The sequence below is a fragment of the Aethalodelphis obliquidens genome, unplaced genomic scaffold, assembly GCF_003676395.1.
Source record: "Aethalodelphis obliquidens isolate GAN/ISIS:26980383/991018 unplaced genomic scaffold, ASM367639v1 scaffold66, whole genome shotgun sequence".
In the NCBI taxonomy this organism is placed as follows: domain Eukaryota; kingdom Metazoa; phylum Chordata; class Mammalia; order Artiodactyla; family Delphinidae; genus Aethalodelphis; species Aethalodelphis obliquidens.
Window position 1 is genome coordinate 9,294,286 of NW_020838010.1, and position 25,175 is coordinate 9,319,460.

The 25,175-nt window shown below is 37.1% G+C and overlaps 1 protein-coding gene across 3 annotated transcripts in view; it reads left to right on the top strand.

Moving 5' to 3' along the window:
• WDR44 (WD repeat domain 44) overlaps positions 1 to 25,175 on the top strand; it is an 81,109-nt gene that overhangs the window by 37,179 nt on the left and 18,755 nt on the right. For all 3 annotated transcript variants that reach the window (XM_027089623.1, XM_027089621.1, XM_027089622.1), the window contains 8 exons: positions 214 to 309; positions 1,656 to 1,792; positions 2,931 to 3,014; positions 7,923 to 8,029; positions 8,786 to 8,937; positions 11,696 to 11,834; positions 13,102 to 13,166; positions 24,106 to 24,219. In XM_027089623.1, coding sequence (XP_026945424.1) covers positions 214 to 309; positions 1,656 to 1,792; positions 2,931 to 3,014; positions 7,923 to 8,029; positions 8,786 to 8,937; positions 11,696 to 11,834; positions 13,102 to 13,166; positions 24,106 to 24,219 — 894 coding nt within the window. The remainder of the gene's footprint in view (positions 1 to 213; positions 310 to 1,655; positions 1,793 to 2,930; positions 3,015 to 7,922; positions 8,030 to 8,785; positions 8,938 to 11,695; positions 11,835 to 13,101; positions 13,167 to 24,105; positions 24,220 to 25,175) is intronic.

The window sequence follows — 25,175 nt, forward strand, 5'->3', positions numbered from 1 at the left end:
ACATTATTTCATGAGCAGCAACACTTTTGGTACCCAATGTTTTTCAGCATGCTGGGAATAATAAAAGACTGAAATGGAGTGCTCCATTTAAATTTTCAGTAGGCTCCATTATCTGTATTCTGCAATTCTTTAGAACTGTGTGTGGTAATGAATAATTGAATATTTATAGAAATTGATTCAGTCTACTTTCTGTTTATAAAATTATAATTTCAGGAAAATGGAAAAGCACCTGATGGGCAGACAATAGCAGGTGAAGTGATGGGCCCTCAGAGACCTAGATCCAACTCTGGGAGAGAGCTTACTGATGAGGTATAATTAGATTTTTTGGTTCTTGAAAACATAAAACATAGAGGTCATGATGAGAAGATGAAAAAATTCTAGAGATGAATGGTGATGATGGTTGCATGACAATGTAAATGTACTTGATGCTGATGAACTATACAATTAAAAGTGGTTAAAATGGTAAATTTTGTATTATATATATTTTACCATGATTTAAAAAAATTAGCTTTATTGCTGTTAGGCAAAAAAATCATAATGTAGAGGAAAAAATGAAAATTGAAGATTGTCTTAGTTTTTTTTTTTTAATATGCTGGAGTTTGAACTCTGACTTAAACTTGCCCTTTCACATAATTATATGGTGGAATAAGTGTATTGAAAGCAAGGCCTATGTTTTATAGAAAGTGGGCTTAAAAAAAACTTGATATTATAGGTATATGTTTTTATACATATTGGATTATGTACAGTGTATACAGACTCAATGTTTAATTCTTACCTTAAAATTTAGTATACATCTATTGGCCAATTTATTCAGAATGAAGTTTTGAAGCAAAATCTTAACTTTTGTTTCTTTTAAACAGTACATTTAAAAAAATTATTGTACTTTGGAAAACGGTTTGGTAGTTCCTCAAAATATTAAACATCGAGTTACCATGACCCAGCAATACCAATCCTATGTATACACCAAAGAGAAAGGAAAACATACATCCACACAAAAAATATACATAGGTGTTCATGCTAGCGAAAGTGTGGAAACGACACAAATGTCCAACACTGATGAATGGATTAATAAAATGTAGTATATCCATCCATGTGGACTATTTTTTGGCAATTAAAAGGAAAGAGATACATGCTGCAATATGGATGAACCTTGACAGGATGATGCTAAGTGAAAGAAGCCAATCACAAAAGACTACATACCATATGATTTAATTTATATGAAATGTCCAGAATAGGCAAATCCATAGAGAAAAAAAGTAGATTCGTGGTTGCCAAGGACTGGGAGGAGAGGGGAATACAGCATGACAGCTAATGGGTTTATGCTTTCTTTTGGGGGAGGTAGAAATGTTCTAAACTTAGATAATGGTGATAATTGCACAACTCCGTGAATGTACTCAGAACCATTGAATTATACGCTTTAAATGAGTGCATTTTGTGGTGTGGAAATTGTATCTCACTAAAAATGTTTAAAAAATTATTGTACAAGTGGGAGGGGCCACAACAGTGAGGGGCCCGCGTACCGCAAAAAAAAAAAAAAATTATTGTACATAGTACTGAATGTATCTAGAAAGTTCTTAGCTTGAATTTTTGAGGATTTTGTAGATTCAAAAAGATAATTAAATTATAGGTACTCTTGGTGTTACTTTTTACTTCAGGAAATTTTAGCCAGTGTAATGATTAAGAATCTGGATACTGGAGAAGAAATACCTTTGAGTCTTGCAGAAGAGAAACTGCCAACAGGTATTAATCCTCTCACTCTACACATCATGAGAAGGACTAAGGAATATGTAAGGTATGGCCTAATGTTATTATTTATCATTTGTAGTATTTCATTCAGAGTGGTGAAAAGTTCTCTGTTTATGAACTATGAGAGTCCCTAATTTGGTTTCATTCAGTCTTCTGTTTTTAAAGTTAGAATTAAAATTAGAGTTAGTTAATGTATGTATTCTTAAACTTTTTTCTCTCTCTTTTTTAAAATGAGCTTTGTTTTTTAAGATTCCACATATAAGTGATATCATAAAGTATTTGTCTTTCTCTGTCTGATTTATTTCATTTAGCTTAATGCTCCCAAGGTCCATCCATGTTGTCACAAATGGCTGGATTTCCTTCCTTTTTATGGCTGAATAATATTCTTCTCTGAGTGTGTGTGTGTGTGTGTGTGTGTGTGTGTGTGTGTGTGTGTGACATTTTCTTTATTCAGCTTTGTTCTCAAGATTGTACAATTACTTGGGGGAAAATATATATATATCTTAAATCTCATAGTATTTGGTTTGTCTTCTTTTAAAATGATTTATATTGGATTGGCCAAAAAGTTTGTTTGGGTTTTGTTATGACATCTTACAGAAAACCCAAACAAACTTTTCAGCCAACCCAATATTATACTAGAGACAATATTAGAACACATGAAGCTAAAAAGCCATGTGGGATAAACGCCTGGTCTTCTGAAACCTCGCTTTAAGGATCAGAAATTTTATAAATAATTGTATTGTCTTTTTAGGATCAGAAAGTGTCTTTAGAGTGAGGTGATTGACTTTACTGTGAGATGTATGTAGAACTAAGAAATAATTTCGGTGAAAGCAAAGCTTTCACATGATGTGCCTGGTAAGTAAGGAGGGAGATATTTATAAGTTAATGTGTCATTTCTGTGCAGCATGTTTTGCCCAGCAAAAAGCCTTGTTTGTGTTAGGTTTTTCATAAATTCCTAAATTGCATTCGTTTGCATTTTGTACATTGCACCTTGCTTAAAGATTCTACGCTATGATCTTTCAAGTCTTTAAATTCTCAGGGTCATCATTTAAATTAAACTTATATAAAGCATGTTAACATTTTTTTCTTACAGTGATTAGCTAATTGTATACTAAGTACACATAGAGATTTTTGAGAAGTGTAGGGGAAATGGCTTCTTATAAAATGACTACTTCTTCTTGTAGTAATGACGCAGCACAGTCAGATGATGAAGAGAAGTTACAGTCTCAACAAACAGATACTGATGGTGGAAGGTTAAAACAGAAAACGTGAGTTACATTACATCCCTTTTCTTCATTTCAGGCTTTTATTTTATATATATATATATATATATATATATATATATATATATGAGAGCTGCCATATTTTAAATCTATACTCTGTCCAGTTTATATGTCCATCCACCACTACCACTCCCTGCCCTCGGGCAATGGATTATGAGTTCCTTGAGGCTGTCTTGGTCATTTTTATAGCATCTGACATACAGTAAATGATCGATACATTTTGCATCATGCTTGTATTTTTCTGATGGTAGGTGCCAGAAGTGTTGGTAGAAGAACATGATTGTCCTTGAAGTTGCTTTTTCCATTTCTCATCTCTCCAAATCGTATTTGTCTTTCTAAACCCAACTACGTGAGATTCTTCCTTACTACTCCAGTACATAGTAAAGTTTTTCCTGTTCTCAATTTCAATGACACCTATTGTCTACATAACTTACATTTGCTGTTTATATTTTATATTATCTTAAACTGTTTTCTGATTTTAAAAAATAAGATAAGTACATGTTAAACAACTAGACCATGTGTTGCAAAAGGATTTTGATCACATCATTCTTCTTTTTCCCCTATAAAAATCTAGCACAGTGGTGGACATGTATGTTTTGCTTGATTATACACAAGTCACTTAATTGGCAATAATTCAGTCTAAGGCCTAAAATGAGCTCTCCACTCAAGTCTGATCTTCTCCTAGTGTGGCAAGTATAGCAAAGAAAGCATTGAGATTTTTTAGAGCAGGTATGCCCACAGTGGAGGTATATGATAACACCTCAGCTATCTGGACCTTGGCCTTCTAGCAATGGCAACTATCGGGAACCGGAGAATTAGAATTGTTCAGGAGACATATAGACATCCAGGAAAGATGTCACTTGCTCCATGCACTAAAGCTCATTATTTTTTAAAAGAAAAGCTCCTCAGGTTCATTCAAAGCCTTTATACTTACTTCTTACATAATTTCTAAAAATCTGGTTATCTGGTATCTGATCTCAGAGCAAAATAGAAGCAGCAAACTGACATGTAAATCAACACATAAGAATGTCACATAATACTCTGATTGCAAGAGAGGAATCAGAAAATGATAAAAAAGGACTCGCATTGCACAACCATTTCACATGGCAGTGCTTTCAACTTCTTCTTATGTTGTGACATACAGAACATGGTATTATTTGCACTGAACCCTGGGGTAAACTGATGAGGCAGCTGATGGCCGAAAGAGACTGGCCCAGGGTTCTGGTTTCTCTGGGCCCTACCCTGTTGCCTTGAAGGCTGAGAGGGGAACCAATATTATGGCTCACTTGCAATCCATTTGAAAAGCCTTGAATGTATTAAAGAATAGTAAAGATGGTAACTGACCCTATTTATTAAAGAAAGAAACTTATCGAGCATTAAGTGCCATTAAAGAAGGCACAAAAGTATGTATTTTAGAAATGTTCTCATCCAAAATGATTAAAATATGTTTCCTTGCTTAAAGTAGTACTAAACCTGTAGTTAACCAGAAAATATAACTTCAGAGTTATAGGTAGCAGGGACCTTATTGTGATTTTAAAAATGGTTTATCTGTTTTTAATCTCTATATCTGTATTTAATTTCTGTAGCACAGATATAGAGAACAAATTAGTGGTTACCAGTGGGGAGAGGGAAGGGTGGGGAGGCAAGACTGGGGTAAGGAATTAAGAGGTACAAACTACTGTGTGTAAAATAAATAAGCTACAAGGATATAGTGTACAGCATGGGGAATATAGCCACTATTTTATAATAACTTTAATTTGATTTTTATTTTATATTGGAGTATAGTTGATTTACAATAGCATGTTCATTTTACTGGTATACAGCAAAGTGATTCAGTTATACATATATCCATTCTTTTTCAGATTCTTTTCCCATATAGGTTATTACTCAATATTGAGTAGAGTTCCCTGTGCTATACAGTAGATCCTTGTTGATTCTCTATTTTATATATAGTAGTGTGTATATGATAATCCCAAACTCCTAATTTATCCCCCCCCACACCTTTCCCCTTTGGTAACCGTAAGTTCATTTTCGAAGTCTGTGAGTATGTTTCTCTTTTGTAAATAAGTTCATTTGTATCCTTGTTTTTAGATTCCACATGTAAGTGATATCGTGTGATATTTGTCTTTCCCTGTCTGACTTACTTCACTTAGTATGATAACCTCTAGGTCCGTCCATGTCACTGCAAATGGCAGTATTTCATTCTTTTTTTATGACTGAGTAATATTCCATTGTATATATGTACATCTTCTTTATCCATTCCTCTGTCAGTGGACATTTAGGTTGCTTCCGTGTCTTGGCTATTGTGAGTAGTGCTGGTATGAACATTGGGGTGCATGTATCTTTTCAAAGTATGGTTTTCTCCAGATATATGCCCAGAGAAGTGGGATTGCTGGATCATATGGTAGTTCTTTTAGTTTTTTAAGGAACCTCCATACTGTTGTCCATAGTGACTGTACCAATTTACATTCCCACCAACAGTGCAGGAGGGTTCCCTTCTCTCCACACCCTCTCCAGCATTTATTGTGTGTAGACTTTCTGATGATGGCCATTCTGACTGGTGTGAGGTGATACCTCATTGTAGTTTTGATTTGCATTTCTCTAATAATTAGTGATGTTGAGCATCTTTTCGTGTGCTTTTTGGCCATCTGTATGTCTTCTTTGGAGAAATGTCTATTTAGATTTTCTGCCCATTTTTTGATTGGGTTGTTTGGTTTTTTTGATATTGAGCTGCATGAGCTGTTTTGTATATTTTGGAAATGAATCCCTTGTCTGTCACTTCGTTTGCAAATATTTTCTCCCATTCTGTGGGCTTTCTTTGTTTATGGTTTCCTTTGCTGTGCAAAAGCTTTTAAGTTTAATTGGGTCCCATTTGTTTATTTTTGTTTTTATTTTCATTACTGCAGGAGGTGGATCCAAAAAGATCTTGCTGCGATTTATGTCAGAGTGTTCTGCCTATGTTTTCCTTTAAGAGTTTTGTAGTATCTGGTCTTACATTTAGGTCTTTAATCCATTTTGAGTTTATTTTTGTGTATGGTGTTAGAAAATGTTCTAATTTCATTCTTTTACATGTAGCTGTCCAGTTTTCCCAGCACCACTTATTGAAGAGAGTGTCGTTTCTCCAGTGTATATTCTTGCCTCCTTTGTCATACATTAATTGACCATAGGTGGAGTATAATCTATAAAAAGTTTGAATCACTACATTATACACCTGAAACTAATATAATATTATAAATCAACTATACCTCAAAAAAAAAGGTTTACCTGGGAATTCCCTGGCGGTCCAGTGGTTAGCACTCTGCACTTTCACTGCCGAGGGCCCGGGTTTGATCCCCGGTTAGGGAACTAAGATCCCACAAGCCGCGTGGTGTGGCCAAAAGAAAAAGGTTTATCATCTGTGTTTTATGATTATCAAAATAATACAGAAATGGGTAAAAAAGAAAATGAAAGCCTCTCATACTCTCACCCCCAGAAATAATCTTTAGGTATGTTCACCATAGAATTTTTTTAAAATTTATTTATTTTTGGCTGCGTTGGGTCTTCATTGCTGTGCGCGGGCTTTCTCTAGTTGCGGCGAGCGGGGGCTACTCTTCTTTGTCATGTGTGGGCTTCTCATTGCGGTGGCTTCTCTTGTTGTGGAGCACAGGCTCTAGGCGCGTGGGCTTCACTAGTTGTGGCACGTGGGCTCAGTAGTTGTGGCTCGTGGGCTCTAGAGTGCAGTCTCAGTAGTTGTGGTGCACGGGCTTAGTTGCTCCGTGGCATGTGGGATCTCCGGACCAGGGATTGAATCCATGTCCCCTGCATTGGCACGTGGATTCTTAACCACTGTGCCACCAGGGAAGTCCCCACCATAGAATTTTTTTTCTCACAAAAGTGAAGTTATACTGTGTCTATAGTTTATTGACTTTAAAAAAAATACCTATTATGTAATGGACATCTCTTCATATCAATACCAGTTGTAGCATATTGTAGTCTTTCTGTCAGTTAGACATGGGAGTTTGGTGCTGCAGATAAAATAGTTAGGAAGACAATCGTAGTCTCTGCCCTCATAGAGCTTCCAGTTAAATAAGAGAAGCAGACACTAAACATGTAATTACACAGATAAATCTAACTATGTTTGTAGTAATTACTATAGAAGAATATATGGGGTGCTATGGGTGTGTATAACAGGAAAATCTGTTCTAAAGAGTCAAGGAGGGCTTTTTTAAAAGAGAGCTGTTTGTTCTGAGACCTAAAAGATGAGTAGAAATTAGCCAAGGGAGAAGTGTTCCAGGCAGAAATAACCACCCATCCAAAGGCTTTGAGGTGACTGAAAGCTTGGTACATTTCAAGAACTGAAGTTAGGGCTTCCCTGGTGGCACAGTGGTTAAGAATCCGCCTGCCAATGCAGGGGACACGGGTTCGAGTCCTGGTCTGGGAAGATCCTACATGCCGCGGAGCAACTAAGCCCGTGCGCCACAACGACTGAGCCTGTGCTCTAGAGCCCGCGAGCCACAACTACTGAGCCCACGTGCCACAACTAGTGAAGCCCACGCGCCCAGGTATCTGCACTTTAAAACACTCCCCTCCCACTCCGTTCCCACCAAGTGATCATTATCCACCACTGAAAACTAGTGCTCTAGAGGATATGATATTATACATTGGGGGGAACTGCCTATATTTCCTTTGTAGCCATATTGATTTGAGTATATTTATTCCATAGAACAAGGGATTTGGGAACTCAAAGACCTACTATGTATATAAAAAAGGAGTTATTTCAAAATGATACACTTTACCAGTCACAGCTCATGAGATTATCTGTGAATTGTTGAACTTTTACAATTAGTTGAGTTAATAAGAAGTAATTTGGGTTGGGATTTTTGGTTTTTTTCTTTTTTTGGTATTTTTGTTAAGGACTCAACTAAAGAAGTTCCTAGGAAAATCAGTAAAGAGAGCAAAGCACCTTGCTGAGGAATACGGCGAACGTGCTGTAAATAAAGTTAAAAGTGTTAGAGACGAAGGTAAGTGAAACAGAACATTTCAACTGAATACTTAATTGATTTGTAATCATTTAAATTTAGCCTGTAGCTTGTAAGAAGCATTCTATTTTATTGAAAGTAATAAACCTTAATAGCTAATATCTTAGTATTTCAATAAATCATGTTACTCTCACTGTCAGTTTTATGAGTGGGAAGAAAAATGAATTTATGCATCTTAAACATGAATTTGTACATACTTTGTGACTAGCAACCTGGAAGAGTTGAGTGTTCAGTAATCAGTTGTAAATTCGTTTTGTAAGGCTATTTAGTGTTTATAAATATTCTCAAAATTAGGTAAATTTTCTGAATTTCCACACCTTAACTTCCTATGCCTTTGTTATAATTGTGCTCATTTGTTTTATTTAATAAACACTTATATAGTATTTATTCTGTGCCAGACACTGTTCCAAGCACTTTCACCTGTGTTAACTCATTTAATCCTCTTAAAAACTCTATGAGGTAAGGACCATTATTATCCCCATTTTATAGATGAGAAAACTGAGGCACAAAAAGGTCAAATACCTTGCCCATAGTCACACAGATAATAAATGGCAGAGCTGGATTTGGACCCAGGCAATCTGGTACCAGACTCCATGCTGCTAACCAATATGCTGTTTAGTAATAGACAGATTTTGCTTTTCCAATTAATGAATTTTCTTGGTAAGCAGTAGATATGAAAATACGACAGTAGGGTTATCTATATTAGCTAGTGATGATTTCTATTGCTTTTCTGTTCAGTGTTTCATACTGATCAAGATGATCCTTCATCAAGTGATGATGAAGGAATGCCATACACAAGACCAGTTAAATTCAAAGCAGCACATGGCTTCAAAGGACCTTATGATTTTGATCAGATCAAAGTGGTACAAGATCTTAGTGGTGAACATATGGTAAGCAACCTTTTTATTTTTCAGGATTGATTCTGTTTTCATTGAGAGAAATACCTTGGTTTCTATAAAGCTGATGTCTTATGTATGTAATTTTGCTAGCCTGAGCCATGAAAAGTGAATTGATAATAATATGATTTAATGAATAGGTAATGCAAAGTCTGTCTCTGAATGATTGTTCAAGAAGTGACCTATTGAATAAGTAAACTCTAGGCCTGTATTATTAAGAAAGCTATGCAAACTTTCTTTTACCAGAGAAAGGTACCAAACTTTAAAGCAGTTAAGGGTGATCTGTCACTTTGAACAATGTTTAAAATGCTCCCTGGTATATTTTAAATAATTTATACAAATATTTCAAAGCTCAATATATTTTGTAAAGTGACAGAACAAGGAGAGAGGTAGAGGTACAAGTCGTCTATCAGAGTTAAAATGTACCAAAGTAGATATAAAGTTCACAAATACATTACAGTTACCCCCTGAAAATGCTAGGAACGCAGGGAAGGCAGTAATAAACTCAGAACTGGGTAAGTGATACTGTTGGTCTTTGATCAGGGAATCTACTTATCTATTTAGATTTTAAATCTAAAAGTTGGCTTACACATATCAGTTGGCAGCCAGATTTGAATTTACTTTGGTGCTTATAATCTACACATAAAACATTTGAGTTGTATAGCACAGGGAACTATATTCAATATCCTGTGATAAACTATAATGGGAAAGAATATGAAAAAGTATGTATAACTGAATCACTGTGCTGTACAGCAGAAATTAACACAACATTGTAAATCAACTATACTTAAATAAATTTTTTAAAAAGGTTCAATTGAGGGCTTCCCTGGTGGTGCAGTGGCTGAGAGTCCACCTGCCGATGCAGGGGATGCGGGTTCATGCCCCGGTCCAGGAAGATCCCACATGCCGCGGAGCGGCTGGGCCCATGAGCCATGGCCGCTGAGCCTGCACGTCCGGAGCCTGTGCTCCGCAACGGGAGAGGCCACAGCAGTGAGAGGCCCGCGTACCGCCAAAAAAAAAAAAAAAAAAGTTTCAATTGATTATAATAACTTCCTTAAGGAATCTGATGAATTTCCTTGTACTGTATTGGTTCTCTTTCATTATTTCCAGTTTTAAGTAAATATCATTGAAGTAGGCTCCAAATGACAAATTTCTTAACATACTTGAATTTTGTGGAAATGAATGTTATTCCAGTAAATAAACTGTTACCTTTAACTTGGATGATCTTTTTGACCTGCATAGATGTGTGTTATAACAGTGGTTATAACAGTATTTATTGTAATAGGATTTGGCCTTTCCAATTTAAGTGTTCACATTCTTTACCATGCCTGCCCCCCCCCCCGCCACTCACACACACACACACACACACACACACACTTCCGCACTGTTCTTAGTACTGTCTATCTGGGAATTTTAGCCATATGCTGCAAAACCTTTTTTCTGGGGAGAAAAATAGAATGAGACCATACCATTCCAACACTTCTAAATAACCAGTGCTGTGAGGGTCACTGCTAAGCTGGGCCTTATTCTTCCCTCAGTCCTGGTCAGGAGTTGTTATTGCTGTTCTGAGGTCTGTGCCCCCTCCTATCCCACTCGCCCTCATGTTCAGCTAGAAGACTGAGATCCCAGACTAGGATTTGTTCTTTTGCAATGAAGGTTTCTGGCCACCTCAGATCTCCCATTTCCATTAATATGTGGACAAGGTTTTGGGTCTTGAAGTAGTTTATTTTTATTTTTTTATAAATTTTGTTTTGTTTTGTTTTATTTTTGGCTGCGTTCGGCCTTCGCTGCTGCACGTGTGCCCTCTCCAGTTGCATCGAGCGGGGACTACTCTTCGTTGAGTGCACAGGCTTCTCATTGCAGTGGCTTCTCCTGTTGCGGTGCCCGGGCTCTAGGCGCACAGGCTTCAGTAGTTGTGGCTCATCGGCTCTAGAGCGCAGGCTCAGTAGTTGTGGCGCACGGGCTTAGCTGCTCCATGGCATGCGGGGTCCTCCCGGACCAGGGCTCGAACCCATGTCCCTTGCACTGGCAGGCGGATACCTAACCATTGTGCCACCAGGGAAGCCTGAAGTTGTTAGTTTAGATTATGCAAACTGCAACTGTCTTTTCCCTCTCTTCTAAAAGTCCCTTTTTGTGGTATTATAGCATCATTGGACTATTGGCCTTAAGTGGTGTTAGTTATGTGAGCATTATCTTAGTGTATAGTAAGTCCCCTTACATACGACCCTTGTTGTGAACTTTCAAAGACGCGAACGTGCGTTCACATGTCTAGTCACGTAAGTTAGTTCACGTGTCTGGTGTACATTGTCACGTGTGTGCATCCTCTACAAGTGGTTGTGCTTTTGTGTACTTTACAGTACTGTATAGAGTACAGTAGTACAGTATCTTTATTTCAAGCCCATGATGTCTGGAAACAGGCGTAAAAGCAGCGGTGATGTAGCTGGTACTGTACTATGCTTTTCAAGGTGTACTGTACTGTAAGATTTTAAATGTTTTCTTTATTTTTTGTGTTTGTTTTTTATGTATTATTTGTGTGAAAAGTATTATAAACCTATTACAGTACAGTACTGTATGGTTGATTGTGTTAGTTGGGTACCTAGGCTGACGTTTTACAAACGCACTCTCGGAATGGAAGTTGTTCATATGTAGGGGATTTACTGTATGTGTAATTTGGCATAATTTTTTTCTTTGGCTTAAAAACAATGTCTCAACTTCTAAAGTAATAACTTTGAACCTTCCTTTGTTTTCACAGGGAGCTGTTTGGACCATGAAATTTTCTCACTGTGGCAGATTACTTGCCTCAGCTGGACAAGACAATGTAGTAAGAATATGGGCTTTAAAAAATGCTTTCGACTATTTCAACAATATGCGGATGAAATACAATACTGAAGGTATTTTTCATTTATTGGTGGGTTTTAAAAAATCTGGAGACATCTGGCATTTTTACATTTTAGGTATAATGATACCCTCTTATCTGGCAATCATTTGCAGCAAGCACTACTTTCCATAAAAGCCACAAACTTAAAACAGAAGTCAACAGCAAAAAGCATCTAAACCCAGTGAAAAAAGCTACCACAAAGTTTTTGACTTTATCTCTTTTTAGGTGTACCGCAGAGTTAAATTCATCAACTACCGAGAACAAAGTTATTTGGTTTCCCCTGGTAACTTTCAGTTCTATCTTAGGTTAAAATGAAATATCTGATTAATCTAGAAAAAGAATGAGAATAATGTTTACATCCAGTAAGTAAAGAATGATTAAGGAAACATAGCCATGGAAAGTAAATGTGATTTGTCAGTACATCAAAGGGTATATGAAACTAGGTTAAATGGAAAAGAGAAACCCCAGAACATGATGTGTATACGCAACGATTACAACTATGTAAAATATTTCTGTATTGTGTTATCAGCAAAGTGTGTAAAATTGATGTAAATAGGAGCTTTAAGTATATGGGATTCTTTTCTTGTAATTATTGTCATTATTTAACTGCAGTACATTTTCTCCACAAACCCCTCACCACCCAATCATCCAAGGCTGAACACAGAAGTTAAGGGATGAGAGAAAGGAGAATAGAGGTAGTATGGGCAGGAGTATAGACTGTAGTTGAAGCAGCAGTTTGAGGAACATAGAAATCTAGGGAGGGCCACTAAACTGGCCAGCGAGGCCCATATACTTTAGTAGCCCCATGGGGTTGTTTGCAATATGTTATAATACATAATTCAAGATGATGATGAGTTGACAAAAAGTAAAACTATGTTTATTATACATTTATTGACCTGCCTGGAGCAGAAAGACTATTTTCAGTGGCCATTGAGACTTACCCCAGCCCAGACCCTTCCTGCCCCTGTATTCATCTTCCTATCTGTTACGATTGGCAAGAATGTCTTCACGATGAATAATGAGGACTTAACAGTATTTTTTTAAATTGGGGAAGTGGTTAAGCCATTTTATAAATATTTTATATAAAAATGATAAAAACAAATATTTTGGTGCATAAGAGTTAACACTTCGCTTGTTTAGAAAAATGTATTTTTCCAGAATGATGTATTCTATGACTTTTAAATAGGTGTTACTTTATTATTATTTCTGATTGATGTGTGTGTGTGTGTGTGTACACTTGTATATATACGTGCCTTTTTACAATTATTATGTTGTTTTAGGACGTGTATCCCCATCACCTTCTCAGGAAAGTCTAAATTCATCAAAATCTGATACAGATACAGGGGTATGTTTATTATTTTATGGTTACTATTGTTACATACTATGATTTTTTACCATAAAGTACCTTATTGTTTATCAGATATTACAGGTACATGAAAGCATTTAAAATTGAGATGCATTAGAACTGAGGGTTTTTTTCTATTAGAATTGTTAAATGAAAAATTGTGATGTTTAAAGATTGTCAGACAGTAACTAATATTACTCAAGCTACTATACTAATGTAAACTTAAATAAAAAAATTCCCTCCCCTCAAATCCATGTTAGATATTTTAAAAATAATAATAGTAACGGACACCTGAATTAAAGATAATTAAGGAAAGAAAAAAGATATTGAAATATTTTCATTTTTCCATCTTCTTGGTTTAATAAATGTTTTATCCCAGTGTCAGGTGTTTAAAATATCTTAATGATTTTCATTTGGTTTCAGAGCTGGAAGGTTAAATATAACTAGTTTTAACCTAAGAAGCGGAATGCAAAATATTACTCTGAGCTGTCCCTGTGCTGCTTGTGTATTCAGCAAGGCAAGGGTGATGTAAACAAATAGAACCTAAAATGTCCATCTGCTCAACAGTATTTTCCTGGGATTTCACTGGCTCTATAGTATTTGACACTAATTTTTCCTTACTCTAAACATACTCCTCTCAGCTTTCCATGGTTCTGTTTTTCCTTGTTCTCTTCCTATATCCCTGCTGTCTCTTCCTCTTCCACCCCCTAAAATGTTGCTGTTTTTCTGGGTTTTGTCCTTTGGCTATTCTCAGTTGACATATTCACTCGCTACCTCCAATCCTGAACTGGCTTTAGCTCCATAATTCTTGTTTCCTTTCAATAGCTTTATGTTTTTTAAACAACAGTGAAATCTTATTGTGCATGCTGCCCTTTTCACATAATAACATGTATAGGCTCTCTCCACCTACACGTTCTTTAAGCACATCAATTAATAGGTGTGAAACTAAACTCCCTCAACAAATGTTTTCTGAGTGCCTGTTACATGTGCCAGACACTGCTAGATTCTGCAAAATCAAATGAGACTTATTTTCTGGCCTCAGGGACCTTGCTAACTAGTGAAATAGATATATCTGCAATTATAGTATTGGATGGTAATACTCTATAGAAGATACTACACAAGTATACAAGTTAGCCTTATGAATTAGTGTGTCAGGAAAAGCTCCCTGGAGGCTTTGAACGAGGAATCAACTATGTGAGGGAAGGAAGGGGCGTATCAGAGCAAATAGCAAGTGCAAAGGCATGGAGGCTGAGACGACATGGCATGTTAAAGGTACTACCTGGCTGGAGCAAAGGGTGCATGTGTGAGAGTTGTAGGAAAGGTAGGCAGGATTGGTATTTTCAGTGGCTTTTTCTATTAAACCAAAACATACGAACTTTATCCTCAAGGTACTAGGGGAAGATGGGCTTTGAGGGGTTTGGGTCAGAAGCTGAATTAAAATGTTCAGATTTTTGTTTTGGAATGAGCATTCTCGTAGCAGTGTAAAAGATAGATTGGATGGGGGGCTCCTGGCTAGAGACAGGGAGACCACTTAAGAGGCTCTCAACCCCAGAGAGAAATGGGTACTTCGATTATGGTAGATTATGAAAGCAGTGAGTCTAGAAACCATAAAGAGGAGCTGAATTTGAGAAATATAAAAGAAGGACTTGATGACTGGACTACCTGGGGTAGTAAGTGAGTAGCCTAGGATGATTCCCAGGTGTCCAGCTTGAGCAACCGGCTAGATATTAATGGTCATTCACGGAAATAGTTTTATTATTATCTACCCACAACCCTGCTTCTCCTGTTTTGAGCCTTCTTTAATGGTATCAACATCCATAAGTTACCTTTTTAACTCAGAAACACTCATTACTTTTTCGTCCTTACCCACATACCAAATGAGTTAAAAATTCTATCCGCTCCACCTCCTCCTACAAATGCCCATGGAATCTGACCCCTCATTACTCACCTCGTCTAGGTCCTTGACGCTCATTTAAATGCTTGCTGTAGCCTCCTAGTTGGTTTTTCTGTCGCTGGTCTCTACTGCCACCAGCTTTTCTTTTTTGGCCACACCACGTGGCTTGCGGGATCAAACCTGTGCCCCCTGCAGTGAAAGCATGGAGTCCTAACCACTGGACCTCCAGGAGATTCCCTTTTTTTTTTTTTTTTTTTTTGTCAAAATACAGACCTGTGCCATTTTGTGATTTAAAGTCTTCTGGTGGCTCCTTGTCACCACTCTTCCTGATATTACCTCATCTTACCTTTTTAACTCAGTTCTAATTCCCTAGTACCTGTGCATCCTACTTGCCATGCCAGATATAGGTCTGTATCCTAAACACTCTTTCACTTTCATGTCTTTGTTCATGTTGTTTGCTTTGCCAGGAATTCCCTCCCTGTCCCCTTTTCTTACAGGGCAAAGCCCTACTCATCCTTCAAGATTCAGCTCAAATATCTTATCTTCTCTTATTATTTTCCCTGAATCAAGCAGACAAAATTGTTCCTCACTTGGGTTCTGACAGTAGTACATCATATGTACTTTGACATTGATATTATTTACCATGCCTTCCTTGGCAGTTTGTCCCTCTGGCTAGGCTCAGGGCTGATTTAAGGCAAAGAACTGTACTTCACAGATCTTAGTATCCTTGGAACCTAACCCCATGCCTGACTGTGGTAGACCTAAATCAGTGTTGAATTCCTGCTTCTGTGCCTTTCATTCATTCCTATTCCCCTTATCTGGATGCCTGCGGTCTCCCTTTTTTCTACTTAAAACTTGCCCATTCTTGAAGGCCCACTTCCTCCATAAAGCCTTCACTGACTAATGTAGCAGTGAAAATTTTAACCACTTTGCTTTAGGGGAAAAGGATTTGCTTTTATTAGTTTAATTTACCATAAAGTTTCCAGGCCTTGATTACTATTAAAAACAGAGCCTATTTGTACTATCTTATATTATGCTTATTTTAACAATCCTACTTACAGATTCTTAACTACTTCCATCCCCCCCCCAAAAAAAAAACCCTAAGTAACTCCCAATCTTGTTTGAATAGAAGACCTTTTAAATGAGGAGCATAGGGACTTCCCTGGAAGTCCGGTGGGTTGGGACTCCGCGCTTCCAATGCAAGGGGCATGAGTTCTATCCCTGGTCGGGCAACTAAGATCCCACATGCCTCTTGGTGTGGCCAAAAAAAAAAAAAAAATGAGCGTAGTAGTTCTTTGACCCAAAAAGTACTGAGCCCCTGGAGTACTGAGCCTTTTTTCTGGAGTAGTTGAGTATCATTTATATCTATTGTTTTCAGGAAAAGATACTTTGGGGTTCCTTTCACTTCTGTCATTCTATATGGGGACAGTTAAAAGAAGCCTCTGTTTCATATGCCTTTGTCTTTAACCTGGTACTCACTGCAGTGAGGCACAGTAAGCACAGTGGAGTTTATTTCCCTGATATGTGTGTTCTTTTTTTCTTTTTTCTCATGATAGTGATATCTTATATATATCTCTTTTGATACATTTTTACTCTTGCCTTCTTAGCATCCATGTAAAATAGAATACATAAAAGTACCTATTGTACAGTTGGGCATACAAAGTGACACACCCAAGATCACTCACCTACTCGTTGGTCATGCCAAGCCTAGAATTCTGGCTCTTATGCTCTCTGTTTCTATTGATTTCCGAAAGTAGCTCAGTAAATGTAAGGAAGAGCAGCGTATTTAGTTTGCTCCATTATGCTACAGACTTGTAACATTTCTGCTTGACACGAGAAGTCATAAATATGCTATCTACCTAAAAATTAATGTTTTTCTTGGATAAATCTGTTTGGTGCACTTGATTAGTGGAATATCAATATGGGTGTTCCAGCATTTAACTTCTGCTTAGAATTTTTGAGAGTAGATTGTAGGGGAGGAAAAAAATTTCCTCTACCCTCTTAGGTTCTGTGGCTGGGAACTTCGAAATAACCTAACAAAAGACAGATTAAGAGGAGAAACGGTTTATTACGTATGCATATGGGGGCCTTCCTAGAGGAATAGTGAAGACCCAAAGAAGCTATTAGACTTAGGCACTTATATATCATTTTAACAAAGAGCAAGAAATTTGTGGAAAAGTGACAAGATAAAGAAAAAGAAGTTTAGGCTTTTAGAGGTGGTAAATTGTGGGAAGGTAAATCTACTGGGGGAAACTAATGGAAGATAAGGGTAATTTAGTAAGGTTCTGTTTAGGCAGTTAAGATTGATTCTCCCCTTCCTGGTAAGGGAGAGGTGAGGGGGAGACACCTTCACAAAGGGCACTTTATGCTCTGCTTTCAGGTAGAAAGGGGAAGGGCAGAGACTTTTTCTTGTGTCTGTTTCCTCTTAGTTGCATTGAGCTCAAAATAATCCTTAGGCAAAGGGGCATATTTGGGGGTGACATATTCTGATCCCCTTCAAAATCATTAGAGTCTAAAATGGATGAAAGGCCTTAACTGTAAGGGAATGAGAGGGAATTTTTATGAAATTGTACATATGCAGTATTTATTTAAAATATGCACTGATTTAGATTTGGTTCAATCAACAAGCAATTTTTAAACGTCGACAGTGTGTTAGGCACTGAAAATATAAAGATGCAGTGGATAATTCATACCAACGAGCAATGCATGGGAGAAGACAGACATCAACAATGATATTGCATTGGCCAAAAAGTGCCTTCAGTTTTTAAGTAAAAATAAAAGGCACATTTTTCATTTTCACCAAGGACTTTATTGAACAACGTATTCACCCTTTTGTTCCACTACCTTCTGCCATTTTCCAGGCAACTTCATAATTCCGTCTTCCCAAAACTTTTTATCTTTTTGCGCAAAGAACTGTTCCAGGTGCCTTTTACAGTCTTCCAGGGAATTGAAATTTTTTCCTTTAACAGAATTTTGTAAAGACCTAAATAAAAGGAAATCCAAAGGTACAATGTCTGGTGAATATGGTGGATGAATCAGAACTTCCCAGCCAAGCCGTAACAGTTTTTGCCTGGTCATCAAAGAAACACACAATCTTGCGTTATCCTGATGGAAGATTATGTATTTTCTGTTGACTAATTCTGGACGCTTTTCGTCGAGTGTTGCTTTCAGTTGGTCTAATTGGGAGCAGTACTTGTTGGAATTAATCGTTTGGTTTTCTGGAAGGAGCTCATAATAGAGGACTCCCTTCCAATCCCACCATATACACAACATCACCTTCTTTGGATGAAGACCGCCCTTTGGTGTGGTTGGTGGTGGTTCGTTTCACTTGCCCCATGATCTCTTCCATTCCACATTATTGTACAGTATCCGCTTTTCATTTCCTGTCACAATTTGTTTTAAAAACAGAATGTTTTCATTACGTTTAAGTAGAGAATTGCATGCAGAAATACTGTCAAGAAGTTTTTTTTCCACTTAACTTACGTGGAACCCAAACATCAAAGCGATGAACATAATCAAACTGGTGCAAATGATTTTCAGCGCTTGATTTGGATATTTTGAGTATGTCAGCTATCTCCCGCATGGTATAACGTTGATTTTTCTTAATAAATGTCTCAATTTGATCACTATCAACTTCAACTGGTCTAGCCAACCTTGGAGCATCGACCAGCGAGAAATCTCTAGCACAAAACTTTGCAAACCACTCTTGACACACTCGATCAGTCACAGCACCTTCTCCATACACTGCACAAATCCTTTTTTGCATTTCGGTTGTGTTTTTACCTTTCTTGAAATAATAAAACATAATATGCCAAAAACGTTGCTTTTTTTCTTCTATCTTCAATATTAAAATGGCTACACAAAAATTCACCAATTTTGATAAGTCTTTTTTTAAATGCACGCTGATATGACAGCTGTACATACAATCTAATAAAATTGTTTCAAATGAAGTTAAAGACAACTAAGTGCTACTAGAGCCATCTTATGGAAGAAAACAAACGAACCTTCTGGCCAACCCGATAATATATGCCCCAAACAGAATTAAGTATCATTTTCCTGAGAAAACCACTCCTTTGATGGTATGCATACTTGATATCAGTTCATTATTTAACATCCATACCATCTCCTGAGTTAGAAACTGTGATCACTTTTCACTCTCCTCTCCCTTCAGTGTCTGCTCATTTACCAGATCCTGCCCGCTTGATCTCAGAAATGTCTTTGGAATCTGGCCATTTCTTTCATTTCCACTGTTACAATCCAGGCCTTTATCTCTTACCTGGACCACTATAGCTGTTCTCCCAGATTCCAGTCTTTTATCCACAGAATTATGGATAAAATTATGCCAGCAGAATTACTTTCCTGTAAAACAAATCTCATCATGTTACTCTCCTGTTTTAAGCACTCCCTTGGCTCTCTTTTTTCCTATAGAATTAAGTCTAAATTCCTTAGATGACCCAGTCTTTCAGAGATCAGCCTGACCTCAGCTCTCATTGTTACTTCCCACCCTTCCCTCTCTCAGACCTTATGTTCTGAGCCACTTGGTTGTTCATGCCCCAACAAAAATGTCAGACCCTTTGTTGATTCCCTGTACTTAACAATACATATGCAGTTCCCCTTTGCCTGGCAAATTCATTTAAGACTCGTCCCCTCACTGAAGCATTCCTTGCTTCACCTAGTAATTTACTCATGTGCTCCCTCACTGTTCCCATGGTACTTTGCCCATAGTTCTGTTAAAAGCACTTACTGTATACTATATCAATTTATGTAACAACAGCTAACATTTTATGAGCCCTTACTATATGCCATGTACTTTGCTAAGTACATTTTATGTCTTACTTCACCTCACAACAGCCCTGGTAGTGCTGTGAAGTACTATTAAGAACCCTATTTTACAGATGAAGAAAATGCTTAGAGATATTGAGTAACACCAGTTTCACACAGTTGGTAGATACAGCAAGAGAATTAGAACCCAGCTCTGATCTGTCTTTAGAGCTTATGCTCTTAACCATTATGCTCCGCTAGTTGGCATCTGAAGGTCTGGCACTATGTCTTCATTTAGTCCACAAATATTTATTGAGTGTCTACTGTGTATTTATCATTGTTCTAAGAGTTGGGGATATAGTAGTGAACAGAAGAAACAAAAAAATCTATTGTTCTGAAGCTTATTCTAGTGGTGGGAAACAGAAACAAAACAAGTAAATTTTGTAATGTATTAGAAGGTGATAAATTTCGTGGAGAAAAATAAAGCAGATAAGGCGGGGTGACAGGAGGTAAATATGGTGGACAAGCAAAGCTTCACTGAGAAGTCATTTGAGGAGAATCTGAAGGAGGTGAGAGAGGGATCATCTGGCTATCTGGAGGAGAAGAACATTCCAAGTGGAGGCAAGTGAAACTGTGATAAGGCAGGAGTCCTGGTATGTTCAGGAAATAGCACTGAGGCCCGGGTAGCTGGAGCCAGTGAGCAAGGAGATGAGTAGTAGAAAATGAAGTCACGAAAACAAAAAAAAAGAAAATGAAGTCACGGAGGTGTAGATGGGCCAGTCATAAGGTGTAGGACACTGCAAGGACTTTGGCTTTTGCTCTGAGAAAGAAGCCAATGGAGGGTTTTTGAACAGAGAATGACAATCTGACATATTTTATTCTGGCTTTTAAATACTGAGAATAGATTATAAACAGATAAGAAATATTTATTTTGGTATTTCAAGTAGCATACCATATCTGGTATATAGTAAGTGTTAATAAATATCAAAAGACAAGTTTTCAAAGCAATCCAACTTTAAATGACGTTTTTAGATAATCTGGATATTTGGATATGGATTTGATATTTGATGATACAGATGGTATTTTTTTAGGTATGATAATGTAATGGTAGTTAAATTTAAAAGATTACTAGTTAGAGATACATGTAGAATATTTACTGATAAAATGAATGATGTTTAGATTTTGCTTTAACTGCTCCAGCAAAAATAAGCAAATACATAAAAGTGGGAGGATTGAAAAACAAGGTGAATAAAATGTTGATAATCATTAAAACAGGTGATGGATGCATGGGTTTCATTATACTGTCTACTTCTGTGTACATTTGAAATGTTCATAATAAAGTTTTATATATACATTATATTTACATAGAGATATAAATATCTCTCTACATATAGATATCTAGAGAGATATAGATAAAATATATAACATTTCACTTGGTAATTCTACCTTTAAAAATCTATCACAAAGAAATGATCATGTATGCCCAAAGATGTAAGAGGATTTTCATATTAATGTTCTCACAGTAGCTAAAATTTAAACAAACTGAATTTTTTTTTTTTTTTTTTTTTTTTTGCGGTACGCGGGCCTCCCACCGCCGTGGCCTCTCCCACTGCGGAGCCCAGGCTCCGGACGCGCAGACCCAGCGGCCACGGCCCACGGGCGCAGCCGCTCCGCGGCATGTGGGATCCTCCCGGACCGGGGCACGAACCCACGTCCCCCGCATCGGCAGGCGGACTCCCAACCACTGCGCCACCAGGGAAGCCCTGAATTTTTAATAGTTGGAAAATAAAAACTATGGTATAATCCATACAGTATAATACTATGCAGTCCTTAAATTCTTTTCAAAGACTACTTGATCACATTTAAAATATTCTAAATAAATTGTAAAGTGAAAATAGCAGAATAAAAAAATGGATATAATATTATCCTAATCTTGACTAAAAATATCTATAAATATAGATTTTAAAATTTTAAAGAAATACACTAAATTATAACTAGTAGTTATCACTAGCTGGTAGGGTTTTAGCTCATTTTTTTATATGAGTCTTTATACTTCTCTGTATTTCTAAAATTTTCTTTAATAAATTTATCTGATTTTATTAAGACAAACAACAGAAGATACTATAAAAGTCTATGGTTTAAGCCTTTGACCCTTCTATTAGGATAAACAAATAATAAAATAGGGATAAAGGTTCATGCTCCAGGATGTTTGTTGAATTGCTATTTAGCAAAAAATTGGAAATGTCTAAATTACCAACAAATTGGAAATGATTAAATTATGGTGCATCCATATGCAGCTAGTAAATGTATCCAAAGAGTGAAATACAGAAAGTGCTCGTGTAAAATAAAAAGGAAGATACTGAATCATGTGTACAATGTGATTTCAATTATGTTTTTAAAAAATGAAAGATTGAAGGTGGCCAAAATTTTAGCAGATTATAGGTGGTTTTAATTTTAGTTTTTCTACTTTCTATGTTTTCTGAATTGTCTATACTGAGCATGTATATTACTTTATAATCAAAAATACATTATTTAAGTATTTTGAAAATATGTAGAGTACAATGAAAAGAAAGTGGATGATTAAGGAGGAAAAAAAAGATCTGGGATCACAGCTAGGGGAAATATGCTGAGGAATTAATAAAATGAAAATTATTATTAAACAAAAAGTTGAATTTTATGTAACAGGGCAAGAAGCCTGTTTAGTTTTGTCTTCCAGCAGTGCTCACTAATCTAGCAGTAAAATTAGGGGAAGTAGCTGTAATCATCTAGGATGAGGAGTGTTTGGCAAAGGGTCAGGGCATCTGTGTTGCTGGTCTACCTCCACAGAGAATGTGAAGATGTTTTTATAAACTGTAAAGTTGTTAACAGATAGCAGGGGTAGTTTTTATCTATCCCCATGGCCACTGTCCTACTTAAGCCCTCGTTATTCTTACTTAAACTTACTGACTGCTTTTCCTGCCCCGACTCTCTTTCCAAACCATCTTTTACATTATTGCCCAGCATTCTCTTTCTAAAGCCCCAGTCAGATTGTGTTACTTTTCCTTTTCAGAAACCTGTGTTGGCTCTCCATCACCTTAGAATGTCTGAATTTTTAAGCCACAAATCCAAGGCTCTTTATGATCTGGTCTCAAAGTACCTTTCTACCCTAATCCCCTGCTTTATCTCCATATACGTTTTTCTCCATCCTCATCATCCTACCTACCCTTCCCTAAATATGCAAGGCTTAGCTAACATTCCATATTTCTGCTCAAGTGACATCCTCTAAAACATTTGAGGAACAACCTCTGGACTTAGTTAGATTACTTGTACCTTTGCTTTGGTTCTGCTGTTTACAGGTGGCTACGTGACTTTTAATATGTTATTTTGACCTCTTTGATTCTCAGGTTTTTTGCTTAATTTCTTCATCCTCATAATGGTAATACCTACCTCACAGGGTCGTTAGGATTTGTTCAGATAATGAATACAAAAGCATGTTGTAAACTAAATGCACGGCACATGTGTATGGCATTATTTTCTACCTACCTCTACCTGTCAGGATGCTTTTGACTTCAAATAATAGAAATCCAACTGAAAATGGCTTAACAATGAGGAAGCCAGTCTGGAGGTAAGGCAGCTCTAGGGTTGCTTAATTCAGCAGCTCAGTAGTGTCATCAGGAACACAAGGTCCTTCCGTCCTCTTGCTTTGCTGTTCTTTATCTGTTGTTCTCCTGGGCTTGGTGCCCTCATGGTAGTAAGATGACTACTACTGTCTTAGGTGTCACATGCAGACAACAATGTTCAGAAGCAGGAAAGAGGAAGGTCCCTTTAGTATACCCCTTTTTAAGAGTGAGGAAATCTTTCTAGAAGCCTCCCCTATCACCTCATCCCCCAGATGGACTTGCCCTCATGTCTGTTTGATGAAAATTATAACATATGCCCATGCCTAAACCAGTCATCACTGGAAAGGGGAGTGAGCTCATCTTAATTAGCTTAGACCAATCGTGATCACCCCCTGGTGCTGGCTCCTACCTCTCCTAAAGGAAGAGATGCTCAAAAAAGGACAAAGTGGGGGCTCTGTTAGGGAGGGAAAGATTGTGGTAGCACGATGTCTTCAGGGATGATCCTGGTTTATTAGGACAAGGAGGTGAGGAAGTAATAAGTAGTAGATTCAGCATAAAGGGGAGTCAGCTTTTAGTGGATCAAGATTTCAATCAGGCATCGTATAAAATGAGAGAATAAATGGGGTGCGAAGAGTATGAAGCTTTTGTTTTTCTAGTTTTAACATTTGTTTTCATGTCTAAATAGGTATGCAGTGGAGCTGATGAAGACCCAGATGATAAAAATGCACCATTTCGACAACGGCCGTTTTGCAAATATAAAGGACATACTGCTGATCTCCTTGATCTTTCATGGTCTAAAGTAAGTAATCCTTTTTTTTTTTTTGGCTGCGTTGGGTCTTTGTTTCTGTGCACGGGCTTTCTCTAGTTGCGGCGAGCAGGGGCTACTCTTCGTTGCGGTGCATGGGCCTCTCTTGTTGCAGAGCACAGGCTTTAGGCGCACAGGCTTCAGTAGTTGCAGCATGTGGACTTAGTAGTTGTGGCACACAGGCTTAGTTGCTCCGCGGCATGTGGGATCTTCCCGGACCAGGGATCGAACACACGTCCCCTGCATTGGCAGGTGGTTTCTTAACCACTGCACCATCATAGAAGTCCTAAAGTAAGAAATTCTTATTTGAATTTTGTATTCTATGTAACTATTTTAGGATAAAAGCAAATGTTTTATTTGTATGATTGTCACAGTCAGGTGTTTGAATGTCTGTATATACTTTGTGGGAGTTACAAATTAATCAAAGTTAAAAAAGAGAAATGTCAGATTAGGCTAATAAAATGTTTATATTACTTAACAGCTTCTATCTGGATCTGTCTATATACTTGTATTTGCTTCTTTTATAAAATAGTTTTGCAAAGTAACTATCCTCAGCAAAATGGATATGACTTCAGCTACAAAGGTGAAGTCTGACCTATCTAATCAAGACTGTTTTGGGGATAATCTGCTACATTCATGAAATTATTAATTTAGGTTTAATAATTATATTCTGCAGATCAATGGTAAGTCTTCATTTTGTAATTTTTTTTTCCTTAGAGCAAAATTTTAGAAGTAGAGGGGCTATTTTGCCACCGATCAAATATCTTAGAAGTTTGCAAAATTTTTAAGAGGTATTTTAAATTTTATTTAAGGTGTTTGAAGCATGAAGCAAAGCATGAAGCAGTTTTTGGAATTTTTGTATGATTCCTTATACTTTCTTTGTATTAAAATTTGTCAGTAATCAAAATCTAAAATATATTAAGAATTTGTGGGGGAAAGTAATATTTAAA